The following is a 15,660-nucleotide window of genomic DNA, read 5'->3' as shown; positions in this document are numbered from 1 at the left end:
TGCATAAATATACATTTTACAATATATTTTTATATAAATAGAATTGTACAACCCTAGATTGAGGGGCATATATAGAGACATCATTAAAAATCTACTCCATTCTTTCAAACAGTTGTGTAGTATTCCAAAGTACAGGTGTCTCATACCCTATTTACCCATGACCTATTAATGAATGTTTAGGTTGTTTCTAATTTCTGCTTTTACAACTCTTTAGTGGGCATCCTTGCCCTGATGTGGTTCGCTCCCTTGCAGATAATTCTTCAGGGTAATTGCCTCGAAGTCGAATTGCTACATCAAAGAGAATATGAGATTTAAATTTTGATAGACACAATCCTATTGTTCCCACCAAAAAAGACTGAACCAGTTTATGCTCCTAACACACCTCTTCCAGTATGGATTTTGTGTGTTTGTGAGCCAAACCCAAAAAAAATCTAGTTTGTATTACACATCTTATAATATCCTTATTAATGATTTGTACATCTTCTGTAAATTTGATGTTCACATCCTGTGCCAGCCCATGACCAAAGCCTCCTGAATATCTCTTCAAAGAGTCCAGTTCTGTCTTCACCACTACCCTTGAGCCACCTACCTTCCTCTCTCTTAGACCATCTTAGGAGCTTTCTAACCAGCCCTCTTTCCCCTTTTAAGCCAGTCTCAACCTAAATGTTTTCAAATGCTTTCCTCATTATGCCAGCCTCTACTTTCCCATCTTGTTAAATATTCTTCAGGGGTTTCCCATTGCTCATGGGATGAAGAATACAATTTTAACACGGCCCTTGAGCCTTGTCTACCTGTCAGATCTTATCTTGGGCCCTCCCGGCTGCTTACCACTGACCTTTCATTTCTCCTGCAGCCGTCCCCTCCCTCCTCGGCAGAGCCTTCGCACGTTCTGCCCCAGTTCCTGGCACGCACCTGGCCCCTTCTCCTTTGCAGAAGTGATGTCCAGTCACAGTTCCATAATTATACATTTATTTGTTTGATCTTGTGAGCTTCCCCCTGTAGACTGCGAGCTCCACGAGGGCAGAGATCATGGCCTTTTTTTGTTTGCCATTTGTATCAGCAGTGCCTAGCTCTTGCTCCGTCAACCCTGGTTGTGGATTTGGTTGTACAGTCAGCATTTATTGTATGTGTGGTATCTGTAAAACAGCGTGTTGAGATGCTCTAAGAGGCACATTGGAAATAAAGGCACATCGTTCTTGTCCTTAAATAGCATACTGTCTTATGAGGCAGCAGGAAAAGCATTTAAACATACATAGAAATAACTGTCCTCGCCTTTAAAGAAGTACATATGTATGCAGGTCCTGAATATTCATTAAATATGTTTTTACTGTACTTCTGCTGGCTAAGTAGGGCTGGAGCAAGAATGGTTTTTTGTCTGCAGGAAGGTAAGTGTTTTTGTTTTGTGTGAAGGGTTAGCCTAAATATCCTATAATATTTAGAAACTGAGACTAGGACATTTGAAGTATTCTCTTTAGAAGGTAATTGCACGTTAACAGAATTGTGCAGTGGTGGAGAATGATTTCTTTATATGGCGTCATCAGATATTTCACCTGTATAGTGTAAATCTAAAAGGTATAGTACATTTAGAACAAGCTAAAAGCCCAGTAAAGCGACAGCTCTTTACCAAAAATGATAGTAAGCCACTCTTTGGTAGTTGTAGCACAGTAACTTTTTATTTATTTACGTTAACTGGGTAAATATCAGTTCCTTTCTGTTGGTCTGCTGGGGAAGAGGGTTCGTATGCTGCTTTAGCATTTAACAGTAGGGTAATAAAACGTGATTGTCTTGTCTGCATATCGGGCTTGTTTCTGTGCATTCTAATTGCATTAACCGGCTGTTTTCCTCTCCCTTCTGTCTCGGCATGCTTTCTTTCTTTCCCTGGACGCCAGGAGCAAAAGCGTGTAGATGGCACAACCCGTGAGGTGAAAAAGGTTAGAAAAGCCAGGAACAGGCGCCAGGAGTGGAATATGATGGCATATGACAAGGAGCTTAGACCTGACAACAGGTTGTCTCAGAGCGTGTACCATGGAGCGTCTTCCGAGGGATCGCTGTCCCCAGACACTAGGTGTGTGTGTGTCCCGGCTCCTACCCACAGTGCTTTGGGCTGCCCTCGCTTTTATCGTCAGCTGGAAATGCAGCAGCGGCTTTGGTGCTTAAATTGTGGCCCACGGCATGTTTCAGAACTTTCCGTAAAAATTAACTTTACATGTTTTGACTTTGAAATAATGCTTTAAGACAGCTTTATTTTACATTGGGTGCCTTTGTGTGGTTTCTAATCTAACTGACTAAAATTTGTTTTTCAGTTAATCTAGATCTATTATGTTTAACATCAATTCTGAATTTTGGGATAGTAACCGGTAATGACTGAAAATTTTTATTTTAATAATCATTTAATTCTTTCCCTTTATGGTTTTGTTTCTAAGCTTGGCATGTTGAATTTTCTTTGTCACTCGGAATCTAAAAATGGTTAGTAGGTGGTGATTAATGTGATTGAGGAAGAATGTCATTGTTCTTTTTGATAACGCTTCCAAAAAAGTTAGGAACAAAAGAGAATTCTTTCTGTTCAGGTAATTAATCTAATGTATTCTGATTTCAGGAGAAGAATGCTGTTGGAGTTTGTATAAAACATTTATTAGCATTTGAGTAAACATGTTCCTCGCAGGCGTGGTTGATATGGTCACTGAGTCGCATTTGTCCCTGAAGGTCTTCACCGGATCACAGGAACCCAAGAGTCGATTTTGAACTTTTAGCTTTCATTTCCTGTTTTTGCTTTTGTAAAAGTTACAGTCTTCCTTTTATATAAACTCTCAGAGTCTTCCATCAGCATTTAAAAATTTGAATAGAGAATTAGTGCAGTGCACCATTCAGTCACATTTCAATGTCAGTGACAACCTGGACCTCTTTTTATATTTGTATCCATTTTTGTTTTGTTCCTCTTTTTACCTTTCCAACCCCAGTATTTCATACCAGACTCTGACCTATAGAAGGTGTGTATTAAATATTTGCTGAATTAAAGCCTTCTTTGTATTTACAGGGCCCTTAAATCTTCCTACCCCAGGAGACCTGGTACTGATAGGAGAGGAAGCAAGTTACATGCTGTTAACTGTTAAATATCGGAGAATTATTGGAGCTTCAGCTGAGTTCTAGCCTCAAGCTTGTCATAATGTCAATTTTTTTCTATACAAAGTGAGAATGATGATACAATTCTGGAGGCAGCGTCAGTACTTGAACTAAATAGTTCTCATGATGTCAGTTTCCTTTTTTCTCCCCCAACTAATTTGTGATTGCTTATTCTTGCAAACCATATACTTTATATTCACCCCATATATACTGTTATATTCTAACAGATTCCAGATGGAAAAAATGATGGATTGTTTTTGTTCCTTGATAGAATGATTGATAATCATTCTAGCATCTGAGATTAGTTTTTTCTTATTTTTTCAAAAATCTAATGGAAGTATGAGTTTTATTTCTTCAGAACTTCATTTTATCTCAGACTATTCCAGTGGCCTCTCATTATAGACACATATCAGAAATTACCAGATGAATAGATTATAATTCATCATTGTGTACTGGGATAAGTATTAATTATATCCCTTTAAATTAAATTAAATTTTAATTAAAAATTTTTAAAACTTTTAAAATAAACTTAAAATTAATGAAGACTTTATTTTCATTTAACTGAAGTGTCACTTTTTTTATTATAAAATAACAATGTTTATTGTATTTGGAAATTATAGAAAGTAATGGTAAAATCTCCATCATCCTCCTCCCAGAGAAAACCACTCTTGGTATTTTAGTGTGTTTTCCTTTAGTTTCGTTTTTCGTATGTGCATGCTTTTTCTTTTACAAAAGTAGAACCATACTACATGTTTTTTATCTTGTGACTTTTTACCTTCTATCTCATCTCAAGTATTGTTCAGAAATTGGGTTTTTAATGGTGCATCTTCTCCTCTGGAGGTAGCCAAGGTAAATTTGAGGAAACTTTAAATATCAAGTTTCACAGCCTTTCAACCCAGTCCACATAAAGTGATCAGAAATGTTTGCTTTCTCAGTAAGATAGTTAGGATCGGTTTCTTTCCAGTGCAGCTGCGGGTGAGAATCGAGGAACTGCTTGCCTGCCCTGTACAGCTCTTGACTCAGGAAACAGACTGCCCTCGTTTGGTTGCCGTCCTCCTCGAGCTCTGTTGCAGTCTCCAGCTCTCCCGGCCTGTCTACCCACAAGCTTCTGGGGTTATTCGATTGTACCACTGATTCTCAGCGCTCTGCTTCTCCCTGTTTCGCTGTCGTCTTGCCCCTCCAGTTCTCTTCTCCCTCACAGAGGACCACCTGCAGGCCCCTCCCTCGTCTCCCTGTTGGCAGAGTTCTGCCCACCCCTGGGTGGTGGCGTCTCCCAGCAGCTGCCATGCTCTTCCCTCTGCCCCTTGCCCCCACCCCCTTGTACGTAGTCGTTCACTCCAGCGGACGTCCTTCATCCATGCCCTGACCCCTGGCAGTCTCCTGCTTTGGTTTTATGCTTTAAAAATCCATTGCCTAGTGCTTTGCTTCCTCCTCCCTGTACTTTTTTTCGGTTTCCTTTTGTCCCTGTATCATAGAGCTGTCTCATAGGGAGTGCCCGCTCGGTTATGCTGGCACATACAGTTTCCTGCCCTTCATCTCCTTAGAACCACTCTGTGGTTTTGCTAGAGGACTTAGTTTCCTTCAAAACCTTGTACATCCTTAGTGACACATGGTCTCACACACAGTCATGACAGCCAGAGTTTTTATATTTACATTTTTAAAGTACACTAAATCTAAATGCCAGTCAGGTTCTTCCCACGTTAAAAATACATTTAACTCATTTGCTTGAACTCTTTGCACAGCTCAGAAGACATAATCATATGCACACCGTAATCTAGAAAATGTACTGTCGTGAGGGAGAAAATCGTGCATAGCGATCTGTTCTCATTTACGAAGATTATGGTGCCGTGTGATGCGTTGGCTCAGGAAAGCGGCTGTGGGAAATCCCAAGATTCAAAATTCTGTTTGTCTCCAGTGCCCTTCCACATCCCCAATGTATTTCTGCCTGTTTTCTTCAGAGAGAGAAACACAAGCTGAATCCTAACAGAAACCAGCAAATAAATGTGAGAAAAGTGAGGACCAGAAAAGAAGAGTGGGAGAGAAGGAAAATGGGCATTGAGTTTATGAGTGACGCAAAGAGGCTGGAGCAGGCAGGGAGCGCGAAAGAGGACAGGATGCCCAAAGGGTTTGTCGTTTTGCTTTCTTGGGGTGCCCCACCTCAGGCTGCCCGCCTTGCTTCCATTATATGAGGACATGCCTCCCTGTACTGACTCCATGTGTCCCGTCACCAGCGCCAGGCTGCACGACCGCTTGTCACTAACTCCACCTGGCGCAGCCCCCAGCTCTAGTCCTTCTCCGCAGCCCCCCTCAGGCTTAGCTCACACTCTGCCTCCTCCACGTGCAACTAATAAAGTATTGTCTTCCTTCCAGATTTTCATTCTCAACTCTGTATTCAAAGGAGAAAAAGAATGCCTTTATACTGCATCACATGGCTTCTTTCTCTTAGAGTTAAATACATTTCTCCTGTTCGAGAAAACTGCGGTTCACTCTATCGCGTTCTTGATTTCTTTCTCTCTTCTTAATGTTAATATTTATCCCTTTCACCTGCCATTTTATAATTCCTAATTATGTGCTGTCAGTTTCATTGCCACTGAAATCTTGAGTCTACGCTAGATGCTGTTTTTAAAATGAATGGAATTTGTCTTGTAGCCTTCTCTTTTATACTGAAATATCGTGAAAATGGGGCCCTGCTGTTTCCTGCTTGCCAACCTGCCTGACTTTTTTAAAGCTGCGAATCTGAATCCATGTAACACTGGGGCTTGCTGCTGGAATAGTAATTGTGCCGCTGCTCTGGGGCTCTACAGGGGCTATATGTACTCGGTAACAAAGAGAAAAAAATGTGTGATTTCTGTGCCTTAGCAATGTCATGATTCAGACATACCCTGTGCCTGCGAGGGGAACTGTTTTCAACCTTATTTAAATCCTCCTACCCCCCTTCCTTTGACTCTAGATCGCACACGTCCGATGTCACAGACTACTCTTACCCGGCCACTCCGAACCACTCTCTGCACCCGCAGCCGGCGACCCCTTCTTATGCGGCCGGCGGCGAAGCGCCGCCACACGGGGCGGCGACCCAGGCCCCTGAGCAGGAGTACAGGCCGCCCCCGGGCTCCGCCAGGCACCCGGCCCTCAACAGGCCGCAGCAGCCGCCGCCGCCGCCCCCCCAGGCGGCCGACTTCGGGTGAGTGGCCGTGCCTGCGGGCCACGGGCCCTCTGTGTGTGGCAGGGGAATTCTAACCGAATTGGGTGCTTTGCAGGCCAAGATGCAGCCAGGACTTAACTGGATGTGGCAAATTCCATGTCCACTCAAGGAGGCGCAGTCTTAGGCTCCACCTCCCCCTCCCCGTCCCATTAGTAAAGATAAATCTCAGGGCTGCCTCTGCGTCCGCATAGACACGCTCCTTGTACACACGTACTCAGGTATACCAGTATTCCTCCGCTGCCATTGTTGAACCACTCTGTGATCCAAAACTTCCTGAAAAGTGAAGCCCAATATAATGCCAGGTTCTCTTAATAGTAAAATGGAATATAGCGATGAATTTAAAGGTTAGATATAGAATATATATTAATTTGGAGAAGTTCTACATCCTATCTTTTTCTTTTCTTTTTTCTAATTATTAAGCTTATCTTCACAAGAGTTTCAGATCACAGTAATTCATATATACAATATACAGTACTCCCACATATCCAGTATAAAACTTTTTCCCTTCCACAGCAATAATCTTTTAACATATTCATACCATATTTACTGAAACTGATGTGCAGATATTGAGACAATAGCTTTCAAACAAGGTAACATTTGTGTTTACATTGTGGTTTATACTTTAGGCTATACAGTTTTCTAAATTTTTAGTTATCCTATGTTTTACATTATGGTTTACATTATTTGTCTGTCGTCCCCTATATGTTTTTGGTGTAATATTACATGTTTTATATCCATCCTTGCGTACTCCTGTGAAACACTTCTATTGCCCTCACAGTTAACGTTGATTCCATCTATTCAATACCTCTTTCCCCCTCCCCTTAGGGCCCACAGTGACAGTCAATCTCCATTTCTTGAAGAGCCATGTTCAGAGATACTTGCAACAGTGTTGAGGGCTTGACATGCTCAGCTGCCCTAATGCCCTGGGAGCCACCCTTTCTCTTGAGAGATACAGTTCCCTCTATTTGATGGCCTCAGTCCTCCCCAGGATGTGGGTCCACCTTCACTCTCATTATATGGGTCTCTACCCAATGATATAACCCACTCTGGCAAAATGACCATTCACATATTCCCTAGGAGTCTATCCTGCATCATATTATCCCCTTTAAGTATCTTAAACAGGTAACTTTCCTAATTATATTTTGAAAAGGTTTTCTCAGCATTATACTCTCTACGCACCTTATTTTAATAAGATATCCCGAGCTCTCTCTGTTGTGGCTTAACCCTCTTTGAAAGAGTTGAGTCCTCAGAGGGGCTGCCTGGAAGAGGTGGTACACGCCTTGGCTAGCGCATGTGTTCTTCAGCCCAGAGCCAGCTTGCTGCTCTCCACATGTTTGTCCCTCAGCTCCCAGAGGTGTTTTCGCCCTGACCATGTGGTCATCTCCGGTTCTCCTGAAGTCAGGATCCCTCAATGTTTTTCAGCCAGGCAGGGGTCCATGGCCGTGGTCAGGCTGGCTTGGGGAACCCTCAGCTAAGGAGGACTCAGCACATTTCTTGGCTGTAGGACCTTCCAAAGCTTCTGATGTTCTAATGGGCATTGTGGACATGGGGTGTTTCGGCAGGGTCAGGGTAGAGGCTACAGAGTTTTCTGAACTGGGCTGACCACAGACCCCTTGTAAGAGGAGTTTGTGAACCGCCCGGTTTTGAGGATGCCTGGTGTAAAGGTTGAGGTTGCATTTGTATTCCTCTCACCGCTGTATCAGCGACTCACAGAAAACTGCTGGACTTTTTGAATGGTCACCTTTTGGTGCATGTCAGTAGGAGATGTTGAATTCGATCTTACTGGATAACGTGGAACTGTGAAAATAACTGACCGAGAATGCGAGGTTTACATCCTGTGATGACTGAAATTCAGATGGCACTGCATTTGCTGGGGGGACCTTTATGTTCAGCTTAAGAGCCCCGCAGGATGCGCCCCGTGTTGTCCTCGTTGACTCTGTGTTTCCTCTTTTTCTTAGGATGCTCCCGGCGCAGATCATTGAATATTACAGCCCGTCAGGACCACCCCCTCCACCACCGCCTCCCATGATCCCTTCAGCACAAACTGCGTTTGTTAGTCCTCTCCAGATGCCCATGCCGCCGTCCTTCCCCGCGTCCGCTGGCCCCACGTACACGGCCCCCGCTCACCCCCCCGCCTCTGGGCTGGTGGTCACGGCCCCGCCCCCACCAGGCCCACCCCCGCCCCCGCCGGGTCCTCCTGGGGTGGGCTCCTCTCTTTCGTCCTCCCCTCTGCACGCCCCCCCTGTCGCCGAGGCCAAGCGACCAGAAGCTGCACAGCCACCTGTAAGCGATGCTCGGAGCGATCTCCTTGCTGCCATTCGAATGGGTGAGTGGGACCCCCAGACCCAAGAGCTTCCTTTCCGAAAGACATTCCTTCACAGCTCCTTCCAGCTGCAGCTGCCGCTGCGTCGCACGACCCCGCCACAACAAACCACGCTTTACAGAAGGTTAAAGGAGCCTTCTTTTATTAACAAAAATGTGTTTATGCCAGCGCAAGGTAAACACACTATGACGAAGACCTTAGAACTCAGGAAGTCTACCTGGTGAGAAACCAGGTAACAGAAACAGCAGTTAATGGTTCCTTCCTCTGCCTTCTCCTCTAAGGGTAGAAGGGTAAATGAAAGAAAATCTTCTCAGATCAATGGCTTATTTGCAAAATAAAGTAAAGCCTAGGTATGTCTCGGACTTGCCCTGCTTTTAGTGTGATGATCTAAGCCAGTAGTTTTTCAATATTTCTTTAGCCACAGAACCCTTTTCGTCAGGTGGGAATCCTGCACCGGCCCCTGGTGTGGAAAACAAGAGTAGACTTCCTCTGGTTGAAGCAGGGTTGGGGGCCTGGAGCCACACCCGTTTGGGCCTGCCCTAAGCTTCCACCTTCACGTTGAATTCTCCACCCCACGCCAGGTAGACTAAGCCCGGGGCCATGCCCAGGTGGGCTGAAGGTCACTGACAGGACGTGGAAATATCCCAAGAGCTCCTCATCCCGTGAGGCGCTACCCAGCCTGTTGGTCACAGGTCAGTTGCTTTGACATGGAAATGACCGAGAGAAGGTCGGCTCGGTCCCCACGCAGCCTCAGAGGTGTCCTTCCAGGGGAAGGCACCATGCACCAGGCCTCAGCGTGCCCTCCTCCAGCACCAGAGCTCTTAGCACGCTGTGAACGTCATCACCCAGGTTTTGTCAAGAAAAGCCCCAGAGCTATAATGCCTCATGGATTCCAAATTTGGGGTCATCGTAAGGCTGTGTTGGGTTTGTTTCTTACACCTTGTTGTGGACCGAATCCTATAACCACAGAGGACATGTGCAGGTCTTAATCCACTCCTGTGGGTTTGACCCCATCTGTAGCAGGACTTTGAAGATGACATTGTTAGTTAAGGTGGCCAAACGGAAGCGAGGTGGGCCTTTATCTGTATGCCTGAAGGCGGTACAGAGAGTGGAGATTCAGAGAAAGCCACAGGAAGCGGAGGCTGGAGAACAGGCAGGAGGTGGTGAAGGACACCGCCAAGTGGCAGGAAGCACAGATGCCTGCCAAGGAACCCCAGAGATTGCAACAAGCCAGCGCCAGATGCATGGCCCTGCTGACACTCGACTCTGGCCTTCAGAGCCGGGAGACCATGAACATTTGTGGCTTAAGCCACCCCGTCGTGTGTTACTTTGGTATAGAAGCTGCAGCAAACTGAGATGCACCTACATGGAGTTGAAACATAAGCTGAAACTACTCAGGAAGGAACAGCAGACAAATCTGGATTGAGGAGTATTCTGCAAAATAGCTACCTATATTCTGCAAAAATGTCCAAGATTGAAAAACTGCTCCAGATTAAAGGACATTAATTAAAGGGATAGGACAACTAATGCCAAAGAGACCTGATAACTAATGTAACAGGCATCGCATTAATTAGGTCCTGAACCTGCGGAAATTTTTTTTTTTTTTCCATTCTCTATATTCTGATGGCAAAACTTGAATAAGGTCTATGGAATAGAAAGTAAAATTGCATCTATGTTAATTTTCTGATTTGTGTCATTGTTTTTTAGGAGATACACATGAAGTATTTTAGGTGTTATTTTAGTTTGTTAAAGCTGCTGGAAGCAAAATACCAGAAGTCAGTTGGCTTTTACAATAGGGGTTTATTAGGGTACATTTTCTGAGGCCGTGAAAATGTCCAATCAAGGCATCAGCAGAGAAACTCCCACTAGAGGGCGGCTGCTGGCAGATCCTGGGCTCCTGGCAGACCCTGGGCTCCTGCCACATGGCCACCATTGGGTGGCCCACCTCTGCTTGCTTCTTCGGGCTCAGTTGTTCCCTGGCTCAGCTGTGGGCACTCAGGCACGGGGCTGTCTCTTCCTGGACCTCCTCTTTTCAGCCTTGACTGCTCTGCTGATTCCAGCCTCTCAGCCCCTCCAGGCTCCTCAGCTCCTCTCTCCCTTGGAGGGTAAAGTGGCAGCTGACTTTATCTGTGCATGTCTGCTCCAGGCCTCAGGTTAGTAAGACTCCAGAAGAGGGCGAGGACCAGCCTGGGTCGTGCCTCGCCACCCTCCGCCCGAGCCCTGGAGCTGTCTAATCCAAAGGGATCCAGTCACCAGGTCCCAGAACTGCATGTGGAGCAGTCAGCAGGCCCGACACCCACGGGGATGGGCTAGTTCTAGGAACACGATATTTTCTGGGATTCACAGAAAACTTCAAACTGTCACAGGGTGTAAAGGAACATTATCTAAAACTTAGATGGCACAGAAGGAAATGTATGTGTATGTGTAAGAATGATAAAGAGAAAAATTGATAAAATAGCTGGTGTCAAAATGTTATCAGTTGGGGGATCTGAAAGTGCAGTATATGGGAATGTTTTTTTCTACTAGTCTTATAACTCTTCTATAAATCTGAAATTTCTTCAAAATAAAAAGTAAAAAGAGTTGATACACATTGCATCATCAAAAATGGTATTTTGTTAACTAAGAGAGAGTAGACATATACCTTTTATCCATCTTCAACAAGAATTATTGAGACAAGGCGTTCTCAGTCACCTCAGCTGAGCAGAGACTGCTGGTGTGAGCGCTGGTTCCCATGCCCCTGGATCACAGGCTGCCGAGTACGATGCTCTGTGGTGACAAAACGAGAACGTGCCACACCTGCATGCTCCAATCTGGTAGCCCCAGCCACAGAGAAATTTAAAGGGCCCATGGGGCCGGTGACTCCCTTGCTGGGCAGTGCAGCTTTAGAATCTTCCTCAGTGGTGTCTATGATGCCACTACTTTTTTTTGTATTTTTAAGACATTATTTCATTATGTAAAAAAAGCGATGATTTTGCATTCATATTCCTTTTTTCGTCATGAACCTTCTAATAGTTCCCGAATTCCCCTCCCCCCCCCCCCCACCCCCCCGCGATTTCCAAAAATTATCCTTAGTGTCCTTTGGGGAAAAATGGTCAAATAGACATATTGGTCTGTTTTTTTAAACATGTGGAACCTGCAAAGGGGTTTAAATCTCTACTATTTACTGTATCTCTAGGAATCCAGCTGAAAAAGGTGCAAGAGCAGCGCGAGCAAGAGGCCAAGCGGGAGCCTGTCGGGAACGACGTGGCCACGATTCTTTCCCGGCGCATTGCTGTCGAGTACAGCGATTCTGACGATGACTCAGAGTTTGACGAAAACGACTGGTCAGATTGAGCGGCACCCACGGTCCGCCACGTGCAGGTGGCCCTGTGGCAGTGCCGGCTGCCAGCCAGAACTCCGTGAGCTGGAAGTGTGTTGAAAACTCGAAGTGGTCTCAACACTTAAATAGTAGTATTATAATCCTGTAGCTTAGCAACTTTTGTATTAATAATGTGATATTGCTTCTGCACATCCAAAACTTCTGGGTTTTTTCAGTATTTACTGTGTAATACTTAAGTGCCACTAAACATAGCAAATCGTGCTGCACATCAAGAAATACGCTGTAATTATTGCATTGTCCTGGAAACAACATTTTGCTTTCTTCTTGGCCATGAAAGTATTTAGTGCAGTTTGAGTTTACTCTTACTGATTATTATAATTCTGCAGACTTGCTGTGTGTTTGTGAAGCTGCTTGGTTGTTAGGTCTTTGCAGGATTAACGACTGTGTGTCAGAGTGATGTCTTCCGAGCCATAAGTGATATTGTTTTACGTTTTTAAAAAATGTTTTTCAGAAGATGTTTGGTCCCAGAGGGAAAGATTGAACAAGTGAGGAGAGGCAAATGTTTCTGCTTTCAGTTTCTTGGCTTGGTTGCCTCCAAGTGAATTTGTATGTTCCGTTGAATAATTTTAACTTCCTTTGCACGTTCTTATAAATTGTGACATTGGATGGGTCCCTTTATAGGCAGGATTCCGCGGTAATTTTCCTTCACCCTTTAGGCATTGACCTAAATGTTTGTTGATTTCTGTGGAAGGGGTCAGCAGCTCAGTAGTACTGAAAAAAACGGGTCCTTTTTGCCTTCAGGGACATTGGGGATGATATTCAAAATATTTGAAGACCATTCCAGCTTGCACCCCCGGCGCCGAGCACACACAGGCATCAAGTAGCCGGAGGCCCTGACAGGAGGTACATGCTGCAGAGAATGCTCAAGGTGCCTCCTCCTCTTGGTCTGAATTTGGAAACATAGGTTCAAGTGAAAGTTGGTGTGACAGCTGTCCACTTTTCATGGTACTGTGGTCAGATTAGGGACCAGTAACCCACAAGCAGGGCCTTTGCCCTGGCCTAGAAGCACACAGTTCTTTTGTCTCAGATTGTCTTTGGCAGGTTCAGTTTTAAAAAGTACCTCACAAAAGCACCTGGCTGAGCCCTGCAGCTGTAGCAGATCTTCCTGCCACCCTTCTCCCACCGGGGGATTTAGAGACAAGCCCTTGGCAAACTCATGAATCAGCTTCTATTTTGCAATTCTGCGTGAAGGGTAACTGCTTGTTCAGAATCAGTAAATGCCCATGCTTTGATTGTGAATATGACTGCACAAAACACCTTACTCACCAAGGAATTGCTACTCCCAGACCCCATTTCCAACAGATAACTTGTTACTAGAGACTGTCAGTTACAGTGAAGGAAAGAAGACTTAGTTAAAAACAGTTATTTGGGTTGATGGTAAATGCAAACGGGATCACAAAAGGGGTTTTTGTTGGTTGAGGTCTCCTTGGGAAATCGGCCGGCCCCTGAATCCCGTCCAGTTTGAGTGCTGACGCAGCTCGTGGGCAGGCTTCTTAGAAAGCTGGGGTATGGGTTGTAGTCACTGAGATTTTGAAACTCAGAAAACCTAATGTCTCCGTCCCCTTTCCAAGACCATGCTTATACTGCTTATCTGTGTCTTTTTAGCTCTACTAGCTTTTTAGGCACATGCTTCTTGAGTTTCTGTTCTTAGAGCTAGGCACCATTTGACTGGTCGCCATCATTTTCTAGAATATAAGTAATAGGTAACAATTTTTTTTTAAATTTCTCTCTTCCTTTTTTTCTTAATGTAGAGGCCTACTGTGTTGGCATTATTCTTGGGACTTGACCACTTTTAGTTTTATTTTATGTTTATTATTATATTTTGTCTTTATTACATTTTGTCTTAGGAGTTACCTGGAACTTTCTAGAACTTATATTCAGTAACGCTTCTGTGTTCTTTAAGGCCCTTTTGTACTCAGGATGGAAGAACATATTAAAGCTACTACCCATGTCATGATTTCTTCTATTTATATCTTATTACAATAAAGTGATTGGCACATTATTCCTAAATATTCATAAGCCTGTTAATTATTTGTTGCCTTCCTATAGTTTAACCAACAAAGTAATTTCAACTTGATTTTAGGCCTAGTGAAAAAGCTTTGCCCTGTGTGTTATGCAGTTTTTAAAAAGAGTGGGAAATGAATCCAGTTTAGGTTATTTTGGGAGTATTTTTCTCAGCAAAATGGATTTATTCTAAAATTTAAATCCAGATGTTTCCTAAATTGTGCTACTGCATGAAAAGTGAAGTTTTTGAATACTCAAAAAGTATTTACCAAAATAAATGGAGAAAAAATTTGAAAGCATATTCCACATCTACTAATGTATGTTTGAAAGGGCAGTTATAAACAGTAGGGTTATATTAAATTGTCTCCAGTTTTATTTCCCTTCATGTATTTTAATTTAACTTCTCATCAGCCTTTTCCTTATAGCATAGACTTAGGCAGAGGAGGTGAAATGATTTCTTGGTATCACACATTAGCTGCACCCACATGATGTGGCTGAGCAGTACAGTGTGATTTTGCAGTGTTAAGCCCAAACCATAAGATTTGGTACACTTACATTTTTCTTAAGTAAGGATGTGGTTAACGAATTAACATTTTCATTTCAGTAAAATTTTACAGCTTCAGTATCTTTTCTGAGCACCAAGTGGCTAGGTTGTGTGAAAGTTTTGTAATAATATACAACTGAAATACATGATACATTTTAATCCATTCAAGACTAGTGGGAATGTATCAGCCAGAGTAGCAAATAATTTTTGTTCTCTAAATCAAAGTACCTGTCATCTTCCAGTATTACCAATGCTGTTGTAAATTGAATTTAAAGTGGTATTTAAAAGAAAACAATTAACTTCTGTTAAACAATTTTTATCTGTTTGTATTATCTTACAGTGGATTATGAACAAGTAACATCTAAATAAAATTACACTTTCAATCCTAAAAGTTTTTGTTTATTTTTGACAGTTTTATATGTTTGACCTGTTTTTTGGGAGATGTCAAAAAACAGGGTTTGAGTCGGGTTTTAATCTGACATTTACCTTATTAGATAACAGAAGATACTTCTCTGATTTTCATTTAAATTTCTGCATAATTTTTGTGTAACTGTGAATTCAAATTGAATTCCAGGGAGAGCCTGATAGAGAAAAACCCCAGCAGTCTGGGAGCAGGAAGGACCTGCTCAGAGGAGAGCAGTGGGAGCAACGAGGAGGAGGCAAGGAACTTGCTCAGAGGAGAGCAGTGGGAGCAACAAGGAAGCAAGGAACCTGCTCAGAGGAGAGTGGTGGGAGCAAGGAGGAAGCAAGAAACCTGCAGAAGGCAAGTAATCTGCTCAGAGGAGTGGCAGGAGCAAGGAGGAGGCAAGGAACCTGCTCGGAGGAGAGTGATGGGAGCAAGGAAGAGACAAGGAACCTGCTCAGAGGAGAGCTGCAGGAGCAAGGAGGCAAGGAACCTGCTCGGAGGCGAGCAGCCTACCATGCTTACTCTCTGTTATGAGAGAGACTGATACTCAGTTGCATTTGTTGTTTACAGGATGCTTTTACATAATCCTTAAAATAATGCTCTAAAATATGCATTCTCTATTTCATATATGAGAAAATAGGGTGACTTGGATTTGCCTGCATGAGGCCCCTGGTAGATGTAA

At 43.7% G+C, this 15,660-nt stretch overlaps 1 protein-coding gene across 4 annotated transcripts in view; it reads left to right on the top strand.

The window, feature by feature from the left end:
* Window positions 1-14,963, top strand: part of WASF3 (WASP family member 3) — a 119,154-nt gene extending 104,191 nt beyond the window's left edge. For 2 of the 4 annotated variants that reach the window (XM_058277031.1, XM_058277032.1), the window contains exons 7-10: window positions 1,890-2,065; window positions 6,071-6,301; window positions 8,281-8,648; window positions 11,821-14,963. In XM_058277031.1, coding sequence (XP_058133014.1) covers window positions 1,890-2,065; window positions 6,071-6,301; window positions 8,281-8,648; window positions 11,821-11,978 — 933 coding nt within the window. In that variant the 3' untranslated portion in view covers window positions 11,979-14,963. Of the gene's footprint in view, window positions 1-1,889; window positions 2,066-5,078; window positions 5,246-6,070; window positions 6,302-8,280; window positions 8,649-11,820 lie in introns of all 4 variants that reach the window. The other 2 variants (XM_058277034.1, XM_058277035.1) reach the window with 1 other exon arrangement.
* The last annotated feature ends 697 nt before the right edge of the window (window positions 14,964-15,660 follow it).

The sequence above is a fragment of the Dasypus novemcinctus genome, chromosome 15 (genome assembly GCF_030445035.2).
Source record: "Dasypus novemcinctus isolate mDasNov1 chromosome 15, mDasNov1.1.hap2, whole genome shotgun sequence".
NCBI classification, from domain to species: domain Eukaryota; kingdom Metazoa; phylum Chordata; class Mammalia; order Cingulata; family Dasypodidae; genus Dasypus; species Dasypus novemcinctus.
Note: the sequence above shows the minus strand (reverse complement) of the source record. Positions and strands in the feature narration are given on the sequence as shown.